Source organism: Labeo rohita, chromosome 8, assembly GCF_022985175.1.
Source record: "Labeo rohita strain BAU-BD-2019 chromosome 8, IGBB_LRoh.1.0, whole genome shotgun sequence".
NCBI lineage: Eukaryota > Metazoa > Chordata > Actinopteri > Cypriniformes > Cyprinidae > Labeo > Labeo rohita.
The window spans coordinates 36,006,032-36,027,528 of record NC_066876.1 but is presented as its reverse complement, the minus strand read 5'-3'; the positions used below and the strand labels follow the sequence as shown (position 1 = coordinate 36,027,528).

At 34.0% G+C, this 21,497-nt stretch overlaps 1 protein-coding gene across 1 annotated transcript in view; it reads left to right on the top strand.

Moving 5' to 3' along the window:
• Nucleotides 1-731: 731 nt before the first annotated feature.
• Nucleotides 732-21,497, top strand: part of dock5 (dedicator of cytokinesis 5) — an 87,377-nt gene continuing 66,611 nt past the window's right edge. The window contains exons 1-9 of the mRNA XM_051117137.1: nt 732-865; nt 8,629-8,712; nt 14,796-14,836; nt 14,956-15,011; nt 17,912-18,008; nt 18,179-18,327; nt 18,568-18,703; nt 20,622-20,779; nt 21,023-21,104. Of these exons, the coding sequence (XP_050973094.1) occupies nt 823-865; nt 8,629-8,712; nt 14,796-14,836; nt 14,956-15,011; nt 17,912-18,008; nt 18,179-18,327; nt 18,568-18,703; nt 20,622-20,779; nt 21,023-21,104 (846 nt within the window). The 5' untranslated portion in view covers nt 732-822. The remainder of the gene's footprint in view (nt 866-8,628; nt 8,713-14,795; nt 14,837-14,955; nt 15,012-17,911; nt 18,009-18,178; nt 18,328-18,567; nt 18,704-20,621; nt 20,780-21,022; nt 21,105-21,497) is intronic.

The following is a 21,497-nucleotide window of genomic DNA, read 5'->3' as shown; positions in this document are numbered from 1 at the left end:
ATAATATAATATAATGCACGTATTACATCTTTAAAAAGCAAACAATTACAAATATTCAAACGTTTAATTAATATCTATTTAAAGAAACAAAATATAATATAATTAATATAATATATGCATGTATTAAATCTAGAAATATATTCCCAATATATGCTAACATAACAGTTCTATCTATCTATCTATCTATCTGTCGCTCTGTAATCCTGTAATAAAACAAACAAATGAAATTTAAGTGCTACAAATTAGGTAATATAATATAATATAATACAATACAATACAATACAATATAATATAATATAATATAATATAATATAATATAATATAATATAATACAATATAATATAATATAATATAATAATTATAAGAGAAATATGTTATTTATGTGCAAAATATTTTTATTTATATATAATATAAATTATATAAAAATTATAAAAAATACATATACTTGTCTATCTATCTATCAAATAAATTATTGAATATTTGTAACTATTTGTTTATAGGCCCTATTAGTTAAACGGAACCGTTGCGTAATGTTAACGTTAAGTATTTAAGTATTTCGTATTTTTAGTATTTAAAAAAGAAAATGAATACTTTTAGTTTTCAAATAAATAAATTTCCCATGATCACAGACTTTACGGCCTCTGTGTGTGTGTGTGTGTTTGAGAGAGTGCGCGCGAGCCCGAGGGCGCGTCACACACGCGCGCAGCGAGCGGTTCTTTGCGTAACACCGGAACTGTGATGTGCGGACCGCTGCAGCCCTACAACTCCACAACACTATTACTGTTCATATGATTTATTTCACTTCACTCAAGTGTTCCTGCCATGACGCGCTGGATTCCCACTAAAAGAGAGAAATATGGAGTGGGTGAGTGACTTTCAACGCGCTTTTGTTAGTTTTTACTCAGTGTTTCACTCTGGAAACTTGCGTTGGAGTTTGAGGAGCGTTCAGCCGCACCTTTACCTGGACACACACAACACGCGCTTCTGATACCTGTATGAAAACTTGCCCGTTTTTATACATAAACTACTCAGACGCTTTAACACATTAACAGGATATAGATTTGTTGACATATTTTGTAAGAGAAGTTTGGATGGGTGTCACATTGCACTTTCGGGTCACCAAACAACACATTTGTTTCACTATACTTTGTTTATAAGTACACAGTAGAGTCAATGTTGTTCCTGCAGGTTTGACAGAACAATACAATTACAATAAATACAGCAACAGAGCCGCCGGTGTTTCAGTGATCTCAGCCATAAACAGCATTTCCCTTCCAGTCACTTTAATCTGTGCACATGAGCTCAGGTTAACACACCCATAAAATCAAACAGAATGAACTCTTCTATCTCACATTGCAGCTCACTGGCTGGGTTGTTTTGCAAATGTACTTTATTATTGTTTGTGGATTGATAAGGGCATTTCGATACTGTACATTTGTGGTTAGTTGACATGCTGCTTCCAATCGCAACTATCCAATTTATGTCACATGCTTCAGTTGAATTTACTGAATTCTCAAGACAATTATAGTGTTTGCCTGTCAAATGAAATCAACTTTATATGCACAAGATATCATAACACAGTAAACGCTCTGCTGGTCTCAAGCAATTTTTAAGTCCTTGTTTTCTTCATGTTCTTTTTTTCACACACACACAAAACAGAAAACCCTTGCCTTTGAAATAACAATTATAGAGACTAATTATAGAGCAAATCTGACAGCTGTCAGCTTATACATATGTGTACATGCATATGTCTATATATCTACACTACCAAAGTGTACTAAGGGTTTTTTTTTTTTTTTAAAGAATTGTCTTCCGCTCATCAAGGCTGCATTTATTTGATCCAAAATACAGCAAAAACAGTACCTTTTGAAATATTTAAAATAACTGTTTTCTATTTGATTATATTTTAAAATGTAATATATTCCTGTGATTTCAAAGCTCATTCCTCCAGTCACATAAGGCTTCTAATAATGTTCTGATTTGCAGCTCAAAAAACATTATTATTGTTATTATGTTGAAAACAAGTTTCTTTGATGAATAGAGCGTTCAGAAGAACAGCATTCATCTGAAATGGAAATCTTTTGTAACATTAAAAATATCCTTATCATCACTTTTGAACAGTTTAAAGCATCCTTGCTAAATAAAAGAAAACAAATGTAAAAACCGGTTTAAATATTAATAATAAAAATGTTTCTTGAACAGCAAATCAGCATATTAGAGTGATTTCTGAAGTATCATGTGAAGATCACTGAAGAGTGGAGTAATGAAAATGTAGCTTTGATCGCAGGAATAAATTATATTTTAAAAATATATTCAAATAGAAAACAGTTATTTAAAATAGTAAGATTATTTCAAATTTGCACTGTTTTTGCTGTACTTTGGATCAAATAAATGCAGACTTGGTGAGCAGAAGAGACTTCCTTAAAAAAAACCCATTAAAAATCTTATACTGATAGTGTATACCTATTTTTCTCTTGATTTTAAAATGTATTATTTATTATTTTATTTATTAGTTACTGGACAGTCAGTGTATAAAAATATAAATAAATGCTGGACTAAATAATTATGAAAAAAACTGCTAGAAAGTTTAGCAAGATTTTGTTCACCTGACAGGCCTAGAATATAGCATTATGTCATACTGTGCATGTTAGATAACAAACTGAGAACACATTTTAATATTTGGACCACATTTGTTGACCTTTCTGGCCTGAGCGCTGCTTCATTTCTGATCCTGGCTCTTGCACATGTATTTATTCTGTTGCTGTGGTGCAATACTGTACTTACTATTCATGCCAAGAGCGGTCAGCTGGCCAGTTTAACGCACACAGGGACGATTGTTGTGGTGGAGTGTTCTTAAGGGATATGTAATCTGTTGGTCAGACATCAAGCGGTCTGGTTCCTACTGGGCTGATTTTCCCACCCCTGAAAACTTTGACATACATTTGAGGAATTTGAATTAAAGCTGCTTTTTGCGTCCGATGAGGAATTGGTAATAAAAACATCTTTTTTGTGCATTGTTTGGTATTGCATTTCTACAGTTAGCAATATATTTTGTAAAGGATTTTAATTTTAATTTTAAAGTTAATGTATGTTTATCACACTATACTTTGAGTTATGTCACTCTGACATTAAATTACAGAAAACTAGTTAATGCTGAAGCCAGTGTAATCAACCTTTCTGTATTTTTTGCTTATTTATAAGGTCATAGAAATGCTGTCATGGATTTTACTTTCACTATTGGAGCAAATAGGAACACAAGTATTATATTTCTCGTAATTTCCATTCACTACTCTAGAAGTGCACCCGACAACTTCCACTTCTGAGAATATTTTTTTTTGCGCCTGAACTCTTGATCGCACACATTTGTGTTGTTTTTGCACCATAATGTGCATGTCACTATAACCACAAGGCATTAGTTACACTGTGCGATCTCAGATCTGTTCTCTGAAATTGCCTGGTTCATCGTTGCACTTGAGCAAAGCGTATGAAAACGCTCATGGCAACATGACAAGTGGCAGTGTGCTAGTGTGTGGCCTGCCTGTCAGTGATGTCATAGAGAAGTGTATACAAAGGCCGGTCAGAATGAAGCCTGTTAGCACAGCCCACATCCCAGCATGCACTAGGCCTCAGCACTGTGACACCTCTATGGCCCATTTGGCCGAGAAAACAAATCACACGCTCAAATGGTGCCTAGTGTGTGAACTGAATCATTGTCTGTGATGCCTGGACTGTGATAAAAGTCTTAATATGGCATTTTTGCCTTAATGACATGCATTTCTTAGCTGAGCATTTTAAATGTAGCCAGGGGTGATGAAATTCTTTGTTTGACACTCCTTCGTGAGGCCTGGATTTGTTTGGGTGTGGACAGGAAGTTTCATGCACCTGTATTATAAATGATTAATCTGAGCGAACGAGACCGAAGTTTATGGGCTGATTTTACGAGTTGTGGAAGTTATGAGATATGGTGGCGTTTTTTTTTTTTCTTCACTGTGGCAGATTGTAATGAGCTTGTTTTGTGGAGACTTAGCTGCAGATTAAACGGAAATGGAAAGTTGCTTCATACTTTTTTTGCCGTGAAAAAGAAGCGGACGGATTTATCAGTTGAGTGTGTTTGAGATCTGCAGTGCACTAGTGGAAGCATGTTGTGAAACGTGGCCTCAAGCTTTTCGGTTTATCTACGAGTCTTTATTTGAACTGAACAATATGCATGCCTGAACAAGGCCTGAACCATTTTCCCTTGGGCTGAGTGTCAGCACGCTGCAGATAGCGTGGCATTGAAAAATCTCATTCTTTTTTAGCCGTAGTTTATCTTTTTTATTGTTTAATGCGTCAGCTGGAGGTGGGAGATTTAAGTGAAAAAACACAATGTGGACACTATGGTTCAGAAACCTCTTATTTATTAGAGCAAAATTACAATAAAATCAGTAAAATTGTGAAATATTATTAAAAGTTAAAGTAATTGTTTTATGTTTGAAATTTATGGCTAAAATGTATTTATTTCTGTGATGCAAAGCTGCATTTTCAGCATCATTGTTTCAGTGTCACATGATCCTTCAGAAATCATTCTAATATGCTGATTTGCTCAATAAATATTTTTTATTAATATCAGTGTTGAAAACACTTGTGCTGCTTAATATTTTATGGAGACCAGACTATGTATTTGTATTTTTCAGGATTTCAGTATGTCATTAATTTGAATTTTTTTTACTGCCCCTTATGATAAATTTATTGCATTCTTGCTGTATAAAAGTAATTTCTGTGATCATTAATTGCAACATGACAATCACAGTCAGTGTATAAACATACAGAAATAAATGGTTTCTGGATTCTGAAGTTGTGAAAGATTTGGATATACTGGACTAAATTTATAATTCTCATAATTAAAAATAAAATATAAACTAAAATCTATAATTTTGTCAGTGTTAAATCAATTCTGCTATGCTTAAGTGAGTTTAGGCATCTCAAAATGATATTATGATACACTGCTGTTTAAGGTTTTTAGTCTCTTTGCTCATCAAGGCTTTATTTATTTGATCAAAAATACAGAAAAAAACAGTAATGTTGTGAAATATTATTGCAATTTCTAATATTGGTTTCTTATTTGAATCTACTTTAAACTATAATTTATGTCTGTGACACAGCTGTGAATTTTCATCAGCCATTACTCCAGTCTTCAGTGTCACATGATCCTTTTAATATTTTTCAGAAGCTTTTTTGAAAAGTTTACTTTAAATTTTTGATAAATAAAAAGTAAAAAAGAACAACATTTCAAAATAGAAATCTTTTCTAACAATATAAGTCTTTACTATCACTTTGCTATCACTTTTTTTCCATTTATCACTTGCTGAATAAAAGCATTCTTTTCTTTAAAAAAGAAATGTACTGACCCCGAACTTTTGAATAGAAGTGTATATTATAACACAAAATTTCTATTTTGAATGAACACTGTTCCTTTTAACTTTTTATTTATCAAAGAATCATGAAAAAAAGTATTGCAGGTGCCAGAAAATATTAAGCAGCACTGATAATAAATCAACATTTTATAAGGATTTCTGAAAGATCATGTGAAGGTGAAAATTCTGCTTTGCTTCACAGGAATAAATTATATTTTAAAGTATGTTAAAATAGAAAACTGTTGCTTTTAAATTGCAATAATATTTCACAAAAATAACATTTATTTTCTGTTTTTTTTTAATCAAATACACACAGCCTTGATGAGCATAAGAAACCTCTTTGAAAACAATAAAACATTAAACTTACTGATCCTAAACTTTTGAACAGCAGTGTATATTTAGATTTTTTTTTATTTGCTCTCAAAAGGTTAAATGTTCGCTGTACTCTTCTGTTTCCTTTTTAGCTAGCTAATTGCAGAAGTAATCTGACGTCTCAAAAATAGATTGACATTAGCATCCACAATTAAATTTCCTATAAAAATAACCAATGTAGTCCTGATATATTGTGTAGCCCTAGTTAATCTACATCTTTGGAACTGCTTTTATTTTTACGGTTATTCACTCAATTGCATAATTATAAATGTCTTTACTGTCACTTTTGGGGGCAGGGCTTAGTGACAGGTTTTAAAGTGACCGGTGTGTATTGCATTCTTGCATTGATATATGATACTGGGAAGTTATTTTAAATAGGTTGAGGTTTATCACCCACCTCCAGTAGCAGCCATGCATGTTTCAGTGATTGCATCTGTATCTGAATCTAACATGTATTAGGAATAAGGATATTACTGTGCTTAGCTTTCCTAGATTGCATCTTTGTTCGCACATACGCAGTTTTTTTTGTTTGTATTCAGCAGATGGAAAGCAGTGTGGAGGCAGATGCATGGCACAAGGAAATCTTGCACTCCCACTAAGTGTCCTTCAGCACTGAAGAGGGAGGGGAAACTCAGGCCTTCAGTCTTGTAGTGTAGACATGCACTCTCAAGTTCATCTGCAGTTCAACAGCCCCAAAAATGTTGCTACTAGTAAGAGGAAAGCACTCAGCACCTCTCAGTACATTCACACACTACGAATCAGCACTTGCAGAGTGTCCATGTCAGAAGCTGTTTGTGCAAGCCGATATTTCATCCAAGTACAGCACAGACTCTACTATTGTCTGGTGTAACCCTTACAGTATGGTGAAACTGACTCTGATATTTTTTAAGAGGTGTTTGCCAAGGCAAGCATTGCTATTACTATTGCTGGCTCTATCTTTATTAAATTATAGACTACAGACTTAATATGGGCTCTTCTGAATTAGGCCAGCACGATGAATCAAAATGAAACCAAATTCCTGATATGGCACATTTGTTAAATAGAAAAGGCTGTGATTTAACTAAATAACTATGCAGTATGCATCTGCTTTTGAGGTTGTGTTGCTTTTATGTGCATTTAAGAATGCAACTTGCACCAACCACCTTCCCATACTTGCAAATGAGAGGTGCTTATCAACAAAAGAGAAGCTTTAAGAGCTTTGTGTTTTTTTTTTTTTTTTTTTTTTTTCCTGTCAATGGTTTGATGGTTTATCATTGAAAATTAACAAATTAAGACTGTCATAAATCATAGAATTGTAATTTTACAGTTGTAGTATAAATAAAAATATTATTTTTAATGATTTCTTGTTTTTATTTTACAGTAGTTATACTAATTATTTTAATTATTGTGTAGTTAATTTTGTATTTAGTAATTTTTTTAGTACAAATAATACAATATACTATACAAATAATACAATATATACAAAAATATACAAATCAAAATATACAAATAATAATAATCAGGGTTCATACAAGGTGCTTTTGTCACAGCACATATCTTTTCACGCAACATTCAAAAAAATACCTTTTTTGTTTATTTCAGTTAATGTCAGAATTGAGCTAAGCATGCAGTAGTACTGACAGTGTCTTGTAAACATGGCTGAAGATTTTGCGTCGCAAAATAATTCACTATTTCAAAGCGCTCCAATCGGATCGTATATCGTAAATCATTTGTTTCAGATCGGGACTTTAAATTATGCAATTTAGATTGGAACTTTGCGTATCATGAATCATTTGATTTAGATCGGAACAGGTTTGTGAATCATTTAGCGAATTGAATGATTCAAATGAAATGATTCGCAGTACACAATTTGAAGTCCCAATCTAAATCAAATTCAGAGCATGTATCGCAAATCAGTTGATATAGATCTGAACTTCGGAGCAGGTTTGTAAATCTTTTGCTTTAGATCGAAACTTTGTATTGCGTATTGCAAATCATTTGATTCAGAATGGAATTTTGGTGCGGGTTTGCAAATCTTTTGCTTTAGATCAAAACCTTGGAGCGTGCATCGCAAATCATGTGATTTAGATGGGAACTTCAGAGTTCGGATTGAGAATCATTTGTTGTAGATCAGAACTTCGGATCAGGTTCACGAATCTTTTCATGAATCTTTTTGCTGATATTTTATATACGTATATCTTTTTTCTTAAACGGTTGAAAACATCAAACCATTAATACAGTACAGTTACAAAAACCAACCAAAAAAAACAAAACAAAACACAAATGCACAGACACATATCCCTTTGTAATACTTTAGTATTAATAGCTCACACATGCTTCACTTTATTTTTGCCTTTTTAATTAGTATTTCTCTTTTTTTAGAATTTGAAATGGAACACATTGTTCGATAAGTGAGATCTCTGATCGAAGTCCTTGAAAAAGTAGTTCTTGAAAGTCCTGGAATTTCATTTTTTATTGCAACCACAGTTTATGTCAGAAAATTCGCTATTAGATTTTTTTCCCCAAAGCATGCACACCCTAGCAACTACATAGCAGTGCCATTGCATTGGCTTGTTTTCCAGGGGAAAAATCAACTCACATTATCTTCTGAAAATCTTTTTTTTTATTGTAATCTCATTGGGAGTTTGTTTTGCATTTGGCTGTTAGTTTTGAAGATTTGAGTCATACCGATAGACGTCAGACATGTCAACTGGCTGTTTCCCTGCAGAACTTGAGAACTTTCTACTCAAGAACTTGTTCAACAGTTGGTGCGCTGTCATTTTTTTTCTCTCTTTCACAGGACAGACAGCAGCCTTGTTGTTTTTTATTTTTTGGTTTCTCTTTGCTCTCTGCAGTCTGTGACACCCTTTTGTCTCAATTTCAGCTATCTATAACTATGATGCCAAAGGAGAGCCAGAGCTGAGTCTTCAGGTGGGGGACACGGTACACATACTTGAGACGTTTGAAGGTGAGTGTCGAGTTCCAGCGTGTCTTGACACGTCCACCCACACTTTCTTATAGCTTGTTCACACTTGCACTCAACATAATCTGGGGTATCCCAGTGTTCTGCTGAAGCTCTGAGGAAAGAATGTACTTCAAACTAAGATGATTTAGATGGTTTAAGGCGCTTATTTTTTATTTTACCTAGAGTCCAATGTTAAAATGTTAATGTTTTCCATGACCATTTTTTATCTTCTCTTTGACCTTCAAGCTCTGTTTACTATTGGTCTTAAAGGCATAGTTCACCCTAAAATAAAAATTCTAAATATTCAGAAGAAAGCAATCAGTATAGGTTTGCAACAACTTGAGAGTTTAGTGACAGAATTTTCATTTTTGGGTGATCAATCGTAAGTGCTGAATGCTCATGTACAGTACCAGTGAAAAGTTTGGGTAGATTTTAAGGCTGAATTTATTTAATGAAAATCAGTAAAATATTATAATTTTAAGGGGACCTATTATGCAAAATACACTTTTGTAAGGTGTTTGAACACTGGTGTGTGTAAACAACCAGCCTGTAATGATAAAAACCCACCCACTACTTTTTTTAATCATCTGTGTAAATCAGAAGCAGTGTCTGAAAATGCTGTTTCAGATATCCCCCTTTTGTGACATCACAGTGGGAATAAGCGCCGCCCATGACTAGTGATGATTTGCCTTATTCGCATTGACCCCGCTCTGATTGAACTGCACATAATCCGTAAAAAAAGTTCAAAGTATCATTGCTATAGCTCCTATTTGCACACTGTCTGCACTAGGGATGGGCGATGTCTTATCGTTTTCAATACACCGGTAATAATAATGAGTCTACAGTAGCACGTGTGCAGTACAGTTTTGCATATGAGCCTGTTTACTAACCTGTTTTCCAATAAAGGTGTCATTTATTGATGTGTTTTTTCTCTAAATTAACTTCATAACATAGTCGAGTGTTTGAAATAACCTCTTGCTATCAGCCGATGCAATCCGTCGGGATTTGGACAGAAATCATGTCCATGTATGAGCGAATGTATTAAACACTTATTAAGGTCATTGTAGTATGAAGCAGGGTGGGGGTGAAAGTCATAGAAGTGAAACGAGGACGCTGGAGGATTGCAAATAAAGCACGAGCACAATACACAACTCAAAAGCAGTGGAGCTTTTATTATGCCACCGTCGACCGCTTCCGCTTCTTCCGGTCATGCGTATGTAGGAAAAAGCAGCTCTGTTTACTTCTCAATTCTCAATATAATATTGAACCATTCGGTACGACATCCACGGTTCAATACGCGCTTGTGAATTGCGTTTTTTTTATAACTTCCTTGTTTTATTTCTCTCGGAATTGCTGTATATTTGCCCGTGATTTCACGTGCTGAAATGAGGAAATGCTTCCCCGTTTATATCTGAAAAAGCAACACACGCCGAGCATCTTTCATTCTAATGACATGCAATGATAAGCCTTTCTAAACCTGTTGTCCAACAAAAGAGTTATAAAAACAAAAACTATTATAACTTGTTTTTATTTCACAACATCAGTTAAGTGTTTGAAATAACTTCCTTATGTGATCTGATGTGGATTCGTATCTCAGAATGAGACAGACAATAAATTCTATACTCATATTCTGTGTGTAGATTAGCAATGGCTTATGAAAATACACAAGATGGCTTGAAGAACACAGATAAACCATATATTATTGCAGACAAGTGTTTAGTGTCCTTACATTTCATCATTCAAAACGTTTAATGTTATATCTTGTTTTATTCAGTAAAAGCAATAGACCAATTATCTCTTTGTAAACATTCGGGATGCGCACGCAGCATGGTTGCAGGAAACCCCTTTACGGCTAGAGAATTACATGGATATGGTATAAATGACTGATTTAAAAAGAATATAGGTTATAATGATTAGATGTCATTTTCAAAATGTTATTTGCATATTACAAGGGCTTGTCACCCAGCGATAAGCACTGTTATTCCACGAAATTGACGTTAGATAGTGGAGTAGTCTTACAGATCCGAAACAGGGATGTTTCTTTTGTGGGTGGTTCAAGTGGCAGTCTGTGGAGCCTTGGAAGAATAAAAAAAAGGTTAATTTAACTTTATATTTCAAAATTCTGACTTTATTTTCTTAATTCCGAGATTATATCTCACAACTCTAGAGGAAAAACAACTCGTCATTCTCTCTTTTCCTTTTGGCTCAGAGTTTATATCCCACACTTCTGGCTCCCCCCCCCCAACAGAATTAACAAACTCACGAGTTATAAAGTCTGAATTAGGAGATGTAAACTTGCATTTGTGAGAAAAAAGGTCAGAATTGTAAGATAAAATAAAAAATGTTATGTAAAAATGTTAATAGTAATAGTTTTAAATAATATTTCATGCTGTAACTGTAGGGCTAATACAGTACATCCCCTATGATCAGCATATGTGAATATTATGTAGACCTATTGTTTAAATCAAATTAATGCTTTAAAAGCAGAGTAATCATAGCAGTTTTCATCCATAGTATGTCTGCTTAAACATCTGGGTTTAGTTTCAAATGGCGTCTTTGACTACAGTATTCTATAAAAATGACTTGCATTCTGATTTTGACATCAAAAGGCACAAAAATATTTTTTTTTCTCTTATTCCATGGATTTTACCCATTTATCTCCACTTGTTACCAGTGTTTTTCTGCAACCACTATGTGCGTGAAGCTGCAAATGACGTCACTGTGACGTCTACTCAAAATTGGTCTTTAGCGGTGCCTTTATCCATATTAGAGAAGCTGGAATGGAACGTTATCAGTGATTTGTGGATTTTCTGCACGAGGGCGCCCTCTGGTGTCCAGTATGGATGAAACCCATTCTATTTTGCGTAAAAATTAAAAAATAATACCTCTCTCAAAAGAAAAACTAAGCAGATATATACTAAACCACGCTTTTTCCAGTGTACAGAGGTTTACGGGAGTATTTTGTTAATTTGTTGCAAAAAAAAAAACACACTGAAGTGGCAAGATATCAGAACCGAACCGAACTGAAAACCGTGGTTAAAAACCGAGGTACGTCTTGAACCGTGTACTAACTGTATTGTTGCATCCCTAGTTGATAGTACTGTTATAATGCTATTCTGTGCGTCCGTCACCTGTTTAATAAAATGCATAACATTAAAGTGTCTTTGGGGTTTCCATGTTTTCTACAACAGGGCTCTAGACTAAAGTTTTGCACTGGTTGCACTGGTGTGCCTAACTTTTTTTCTTAGGTGCACCAGCACATAAGTTAGGTGCAACCAAATTTTCAACCGCATCGTATTTAATAGCTATTTACAATTATTCTAATTCTTATTTTTGCATGATGAATAGATGGTTCATTTTTAACAGCAAATTCAGCTGATCTCTACATCCCTGCACACTTATATAAGCTTATAATCACTTGTGCTTTTAAGCCAAATCCACGCTTAAAAGAATAGCGTTAACTGACATCTGGACGTGACTCTCCACAATCTCTGATGAAATCAGTTGGCTGTTTGAACGCCTACTGGATTATTGGACAAAAGTTTACAGGGGTTCACTCAGTTTAAGAAATTTCTGATCGTAAAAATCTAATTATTTACATTTTAATGTATTGATTTTGTTAAAATGTACTGATTCAAATTAGTAATCAATAATAATTCTTATTTTAATACTTGGCGTGGCTCCCTTGACATGCTCTCGCGTATGAACAGGCAGCAAATCCGGTGCGGGCGCATCAGGCGCAATCATCAAACATATTTCAAAAGAAGCTGGCGCCACGGTCCTTATCGTCTTTACTGGGTGATTTGAGCGAATATTTGCATTTTTTCACATAAGATTTAATTAGAAATGGTGGCCTGTCATGATTTTGGCTAATGCAGGACACTACTGAATGATGCGCATCAGAGGGGATTTAGAAGTGGGTATACGCAAAGCCGACTGATAAAGAAATGGGTATACGCAGGTTCTGCACTGCATTGCATATTACCCTACTCAATAACATTAACACAGGCGTAACTCGCTTTAAACTTTATCTGGAATGTCACCTTTTCTGTCACGACTTTTCAAACAGACACACACATACACACAAATGAAATTGTTTGCCTGATGAAAAAATCCACCCGCGACCCACCCGCAAATAATCAGAATGCATTTTTTATTACCCGACCCACCCGACCTGCGGATTATCCGCAGTGCCCGCGGATATAACCACCATCCGCGCATCACGAATTGCCGGCCATGGTCTTCCTACACTCCCTTCACTTTCTCTGATTGGTTTAGATCACGATACGGGCCTAATGTGTGTCTGTTGAACCACAGTCGTGGAGACTTTTTTTTTTTGTTTTTTTTTTTTGCCCTCGAACGGCTGGTTGCAGCGGTGCGACCTCAGATTTTTTTGTAGTCGCACAATTGAGAAATTAGGTTGCACGTGTGACCAAATTGGTTGCACGTGCAACCAAATTGGTCGCACGTGCAACCAAATTGGTCGCACTCTAGAACCCTGTACAAAATAACACCGGAAAATCGAGGGTGTATGACATCATTGGCAGGCGACGTAATGACACGGTCCATTGCACTAGTTAAAATGGTTTATATCCAGAGAAATAAGCATTCTTTGAAACATTTGGGATGATGTAAGTACAAGTCAGCAAAATATATAACACTGTTCTAGTGGTTTTTGGATATTTTAAATAAAAAAAAAAAACTTGCATATTGTGCCTTTAAAGGTATGCACACAAAAAACGTTTTTTTTTTTTTGTTTTATGCTCACACCCAAAGAATAGCAAATTTGACATGTTATAGTAAAAGATCTGTGGGGTATTTTGAGCTGAAACTTCACAGACACATTCTGTGGACACACAAGAGACTTTTATTGTGCATTGTAAAAAGGGGCATAATAGGTCCCCCTTTAAAATAACTGTGTTGTGTTTTAATATATATAATATATAAATTTTATTCCCATTATACAAAGCTGAATTTTCAGCATCATTACTCCAGTCTTCAGTGTCACATGATCCTTGAGAAATCATTGTACTATGCTGATTTGATGCACAAGAAACATGTGCTGCTTAATATTTTTCTTTAAACCATAGTACTTTTAGGATTATATGATGAATAGAAAGTTCCAAAAGATCAGCATTTATTTGAAATAGTAATGTTTTATAAAGTTTCACTTATAAAGTGTCACTTTTGATCAGTTTAATGAATAAAAGTGTTAGTTTCTTTTTAAAAAATCCCACTGACCCCAAACTTTTGAATGGTAGCCTGAACACCATTCAAAAAGCTTTGTGATCACTCAAACTATTCTTGGGTGTAAGAAGAAATGTATGTAACTAGATTGCATTTATAGTGTAAATGAAATTACATCCTGATGAGACAATAGAAAACAATGATGGACCGCCTACTCACCTGTCAATCAAGCATTGTGTTAAATCAAGTGTTTTTAATGTTGTTGTCCACATGCAGCTTTAAAAGAAAGCAACCATCTGATCTCAGAATTTCAGTCCTTCTGAGAAGGACTTTGAAAATTAAAATTGTATGACGTGCATGATTTTTTTTTTTCTAACCGAGTAACAAAATGAGTAGCAAAAGAGCATTCTTGTACTGCAAAAGAGAATGGTGGGAAGTGTAATTAAAGTCTCGCTAAATTAATATTTTCTGGCAGGCTTTATAGCTTTTTTTCTTTAACAGCATACAAAATGCACACAAGCTAAATTGTACAGTCAACATTTACTAAGAAATTATTATTTTTACTGGTATCAGTCAGCTTCCACCATAATTTTTTTTTTTTTTTAACTTACACGCCATGAACTCAAAAAGTCATATCTTAAAGACAATACAGAATGTCTAGCTGTTAATTATGACATTGTAGTGCTTCCATTCATGTCTCACATCTTGTAAATATTTTCCATTTCCTTTTTCAAGAATGGAAAAATCTGATTTTGCTGCTTATGACTACCCAAGTTTCTCTAGTGATTTTGCTAACGCTGAACAAACAGAACATCTGCCTTATTCTGTTACATAAATAATATAGAACGACATCTGCCATGTGGCTTCATCTGTCTTTTTTCTCTCTCTCCTTCTCCCAGGGTGGTACCGAGGATACACACTACGACAGAAATCACAAAAGGTGTTGGGATAATTATCATCCTACTGATAAACTGACAATCTAATCATTACCTGACATTCTGCAGCAGGCGGAATGAATTGCGTGGGTTCTCACAAATGCTTCTTTGTCTTATTTCAAAGGGCATTTTCCCTGCCAGCTATATTCATCTGAAAGAAGCGAAAGTTGAGGGAACAGGGTAAGAGGCAGATCATGTGTTAATTATGCTTTATAATTCATTAATGGCAAATTGTCAATCACTTAATTAAGCGTGTGCTGTCAGAGGAATCCACAGTGACCGTCATCTGCCGTTGGCTTGTGGTTTTGCTTATTTACCCTCGGAGATCCACCGTAGCACAATTGTAGCACTTGTTCAAAGCATTTAAATTATGCATAATCCATAAATATGGGTTAAAATACTCTGAAATGTATCATAGCAACACATTTGGCAAGAAAATATAGTCTGAATCTTCCAGCATGCCAAAGTCACACAACATGGTCACTGCATTGCTAACACAATTGCTAAGTGTTTTGGATCAAATTTAGCAGTCTTCTATGTAAGTGTTTGACCGGAAATATTTTTTCCCACTTCTCAACATGTTTAGTGATAGAAGATTAGTGTTGTTCCAATATGTGTATATATATATATATATATATATATATATATATATATATATATCAACCTGTGTAAATAAGAGGCAGCTTGTTGCAGAAATGTGGACTGAGTATATTTAGTCAATAATATATAAATTATTCCAAATGTTTTTGATGTAGCCTAATGAAAGTTTATAGAGCGTATGATGGGTGTGCTGAGATGAGCATACCTAAGTTTACTAGGAAGTCTCATATAGAGGTCAGTGAAACTGCTCTAGGCCTCTAACTGTGCATTTTGAGGTAGTTTATGGAAGGTTGGTGAGGTGTATGAATATTCAGGGCTCATGAAATTTTACAGAGATGAACATAGTTATAGCATCCTAGCTTTCTGAGATACCTATGCTGTATGTTTGTATAAAGCAATTGAATAAAACCTAACTTGCATGCCCTGAAATTCTCACACAGTAGTGAATGTTACAGGAATAATTTGGTTACACTTTACAGTAAGATCTCATTTGTTAACATTAGTTAATACATTAACTAACATGAACTAACTGTGAGCAATATGTATTTTTACAGCTTTTATTAAAGTAATAATTCACCCAAAAATGAAAATTACCCCGTGATTTACTCAGCTTCAAGCCATCCTAGATGTATATGACTTTCTTCTTTCAGGCGAGTACAATTGGAGTTATATTAAAAAATGTCCTGGCTCTTTCAAGGTTTATAATGGCAGTAAATGGCTGTTAAGATTCTGAAGTCCAATGAAGTGCATCCATCCATCATAAAAATACTCCACACAACTCCAGGGGTTTAATAAAAGCCTCCCAAAGAGAATCAATGCGTTTGTGTAAGAAAACCAGTCTTTTCTTTGCTTATATCAAAATTCTCCTACGTTTTTATTCACAAATATATTTGGCAGAGATACATTTGAAAATCTGGAATCTGAGGGTGCAAGAAAATCTAAATATTGAGAAAATCACCTTTAAAGTTGTCCAAATGAAGTTCTAAGAAATGCATATTACTAATCAAAAAATAAGTTTTGATATATTTATGGTAGGAAATATTTAATATCCTAATTGTTTTTGGCATAAAAGGAAAATTGATCATTTTGACCCATACAATGTCTTGCTGGCTATTGCTACAAATATACCCATGCTACTTAAGACTTGTTGGTTTTGTGGTCCAGGGTCACATTTCTCTTACACAAATGCATCAGATTGCTTCAGAACGCCTTTATTAACCCCCCGGAGCTGTGTGAAGCACTTTTTATCGTGAATGGATGTACTTTATTGGACTTCAAATTCTCAACACCCATTCACTGCTATTATAAAGCTTGGAAGAGCCAGGACATTTTTTAATGTAACTCCGATTGTATCTGTCTGACAAAAGAAAGTCATATACACCTAGGATGGCTTGAGGGTGAGAAAATCATTTTTGGGTGAACTACTTCTTTTAACCTAAAAATAGTAAATTTTAGTTCACAGTGCATTAACTAATATTAACAGATATAACTTGATCTTAAAAATATGTTAGTATATATGTGACCCCGGACCACAAAACCAGTCATAAGGGTTATATTTGGTCAAGATACAACTATTTGAAAATCTGAGGGTGCAAAAAAAAAAAAAAAAAAAAAAAAAAAAAAAAATTGAGAAAATCACCTTTAAAGTTGTCCAAATGAAGTTCTTAGCAATGCATATTACTAATCAAAAATTAAGTATACATATATTAACGGTATGAAATTTACAAAATATCTTTATGGAACATGATCTTTACTTAATATCCTATTGACTTTTGGCTAAAAGAAAAATATTATAAAAAAATAAAGAATAATTTTTAACCATACGATGTATTTTAGTTAGACTAGTTTTGTGGTCCAGGGTCACATACTGAGAATAACTTTAATAAAAAAATAATAAGATGCAGAAGCATTGTTAATTAATTCATGTCAACTAATATAAAAAGTTAACAAATGAAATCTTATTGTAAAGTGTTACCGATTAAATTTTTTTCAGCGGTTTTAAAAGTATTTTGGCCTTGTTGATATAAAAAATATATATTTTATATATAATTTTTATACATTTTAATATGTATTTTTTTTATTTTCATTATACAATTGTAATTATAATTATAACACGTTACATATGAAATATACTTTTTCAAAAGATATCAATATTTGTTACATGATCAAGTAGTGAAGCCTCTCAGCTTTTTGTGACTATCCTTACTAAAATATTTATTATTATTTATTATGCTGAATTGTTGTGAATTCAAAAATACTGTTGTACTTTCACAAAATACTGTTGTAATTATAGTCCTAAATGTCCAGTGCTGCAATTTTGCAAATTATTCCTCAATGCGAATTTTGCAAATGAAATTTTTTTTTTGTTCCTAAAGAAATTTTAAAAGATAATAGGTACTATTAAGAACTGCGAATGATCTTTTTATACCTGAGAGCCTAATTGAATCATGTTTTTCTTCTAACTTTCTGTTGATGTGTAGGAAACAAGAGACTGTCGTACCTACAGATTTGCCCTTGGTCCAGGAGCTGGGCACCACGTTACGAGAATGGACACAAATATGGCACAAGCTCTACGTGGTACGTGAACCCAACTGTGTCACATTTGCGGTTTGTTTGAGGTCACCAAACCACCGTTTCAGCTCGACACAGAGCTTCCCACGATGTGTTTGATCAACAAAGACAAATCCCATCCGTAGTGTTTTGTAAGCCGTGATATCGTTGTAATCACCTGTTCGTCTGCACACCAGAGCAACAAGACCACGCTGTTCCGGAACGTTCAGCAGATGGCCTACAGCCTGATCGAGTATCGCTCGCAGATTGTGTCCGGCACGCTTCCCAACGACGACCTTGTCGAGCTCAAGAAGAAAGTCACAGCAAAAATCGATTATGGGAACAGGTGCAATTTTGCTTCCTGTGCTTCCTCATGTTTTTTCACCAAGCAGATATTTAAATAACTTTTCATTTGAGAGGTCTGATTGTCTGAATATGTGATTCACTGATACCATGAAGCATATATTTTGAGTTTACCCAATTTAAGTTGCTGGAATGCATTAAAACTGTATATTATTGATTATTATAATACGGTAGGGATGTGTTAGTATTCCTGTGTTGTAGAATTTGTCTGTCTGTCGCACAGGATCCTGGGGCTTGATTTAGTGGTGCGCGATGAAGCAGGAAACACATTAGACCCTGAACGCACCAGCACGGTCAGTCTATTCAGGGCTCATGAGTCAGCATCACACAGTATTGATGAGAGGATACAGGAGGAGAAGGTAAAAGATTTGTTTTTGCTCCGTGCATTATCAAACTGGTACTAGGTATCAGCATACTGTATATGCTGGTACTAGGAAAATGTTTTCTTTTTAGTTGCATGTTGAAGCCCGGGTCCAGGATTAGCACATGGCTATTGCCAAATTGGATTTGATGAGTAGTTAAAATAGTTGGCTCTTAACTATATAAATGCATTGTTCGAATTGCAGTGTAAAAACGGCAGGAATCGCTGATTGAATCAAAGTGATGCAGACGGTCTGCTAAAGGAAAAAGTTATTTACTGGTTGAGTGAAAAGTTATTTTGCTGTTTTGAGGTTTGAGAAATATAAATGCGTGTGTGTGTGTGTGTATATATATATTGCACAAAACTACCATAGGCCACAAAAATGAAGATAAACAGATGCATAACAAACAATTCTTTATTGTTAACAAACCTTTAACATAATAATAACAAACCTTGCATGAGAGCTTTTTTAATGCATTTATTTATAATAATTTTTTTTTTTCAAAATTAATCAACATTAATTCAGTTCACTGTATTGGTGTGTTGTTAAAACCTTGTTTTCTAAATATTAAATATCATTTATATATAATATATCTTTGGTTTGTTGCAAAATTGGTCTCAAAATCTTTTTTAAATCCTTACTCTTTTGTGTAAAAACTACAATAAATTAAGTTTTAATAAATTTCCTTTAATTTCCTTCCGTTAAAGCAGCACTCACAGACTTTTACTTCCAAGTGTTGTTTTTTTTTTTTACTTTTTAAAGTTCATGCATTTGGCAGATGCTTTCATTCAAAGGAACTTGCATTGCATTTAGGTTATACGTTTTTTTTTAGTTCATGCATTCTCTTTGAATTAGCACATGGCTATTGCCAAATTGGCTTTGAGTAATTAATATGCAGTAGTTGGCTGGTAACTGTATAAATGCATGGTTCGAATTGCAATGTAGAAATGACAGGAATTGCTGACTGAATCAAAGTTATGCAAACGATTTGCTATATGTATGTACGTATAACTTTTTATTGCTTAAAACTACTATAGTCCACAAAAAAATGAAGATAAACAGATGCATAACAATTCTCAGAAAATAACTGATGATAAATACTCTCTGCGAAGTTGCATTTAGAGAAGCTGCAAATATAAATTGAAAAACTATTAAAGTTATAAATGTAAAAAAAAAAAAATCTAAATAAACTTGTCAGTATCACTAAAAAACTAGCCGGCTGGTAAATGACTAGTAGAGCACAGTAATAAAAACAAACAAAAAAACAAAATAATAATGCAAAAGACGTCCCATGGCTGGTAAGAAATAATTATGGCTGTTTTTTTTCTTTAACAACTAAACTTAAAACTGAAAGGTGGGGCAAAAAGTTATTTTTTGACCTTCCATGAGAACTTTCTTTATACATTTCTTTTTTATTAAATAATTAATCTCAAAATTAATCAACATTACTTCAGTTCACTATATTGGTGTGGTGTTAACTATGTTTTCTAAACATTGAATTTATTTATATAAAAGAAATCTTTAGTTTGTTGCAAAATGGAATCAAAATCTTTTTAAATCCTTATTCTTTTGCGTAAAAAGTGCAATTTTTTGCAAAAACTTAATGAAACGAAATAAATTTCCTTTCAACTTTAAAACAACACTCACAGACTTTTTTCTCCCAAGTGTCGTTAAAGGTTACATTTAATTAAAGGTTTATGGATTTAGCAATGTTTTTTTCATTCAAAGGAACTTACATTGCAGGCTATACATTTCATGGATTCTCTGCGAATTTAACCCATAACCTTGGCATTGTTAGTGCCATTCTCTTCCGTTTCAGCACTGTTTCAGTTTGTTTTGAAGATGTACAGATCTTCAGTCAAACGATTCACACCTTGTCTCGAATCATAAATTTAGCTGTCTTTTTTATCGGTAGATGCGGCTTCAGAACCTGGAGAAACGACGTCAGACGCTATTCAGCGGCGTGCACACGTTCAGCCTTCTGATAAATCTCAGAAACTTTGTATGCAACATCGGCGAGGACGCTGAGCTCTTCATGTCATTATACGATCCTGACAAATCTGAATTTATTAGGTGAGTCAGTCTCTTTCTTCTGATTTTTTTTTTTTCTTCTCTTTGTTGTTTTTTAAAAAGCAGAAGGAGAATATTGTATTATACACGCTACGTATGAATTCCTGACAAGAAGTGTATGTGAATACTTATTTCTTTGAAAGCAGAAGTATATCGGTATACATCACAATGAGCAGCTAGTGAGCTTCTGTCAGTTTCAGTGGGGAAAAGGTAGTTTTTGTGACACGCTTTGTCTTTTCCTATAAGTGAAAACTTCCTGGTACGGTGGGACAGCACTGGCATGCCGAAAGAGATAGAAAAACTCAACAACCTCCCTGCACTCTTCACGGTAACAAAGATCAAAAGAATACTTTTTCTCAGGTTTTTACAGTCCCATATACTAGCATTCAACAGTTTGGGTTCAGTAAGATTTTTGAAAAAGTCTCTTATGCATACCCAGGCTGCGTTTATTTGTTCAAAATACAGTAAAAACACTTATATTGTGAAATATTATTACAATTTAAAAAACTTTTTTTCTGAATATGTTTTAAAATGTCATTTATTCCTGTGATGCAAAGCTGAAATTTTACCATCATTACTCCAGTCTTCAGTGTCACATGACCCTCATCCAAACTCATTTAATGTGCATTTCTTTTCAGGATTCTTTGATGAACAGGAGGTTCAAAAGAACATCTTTTATTTGAAATAGAAACCTTTTATAACATTGTAAAAGCCTTCGATT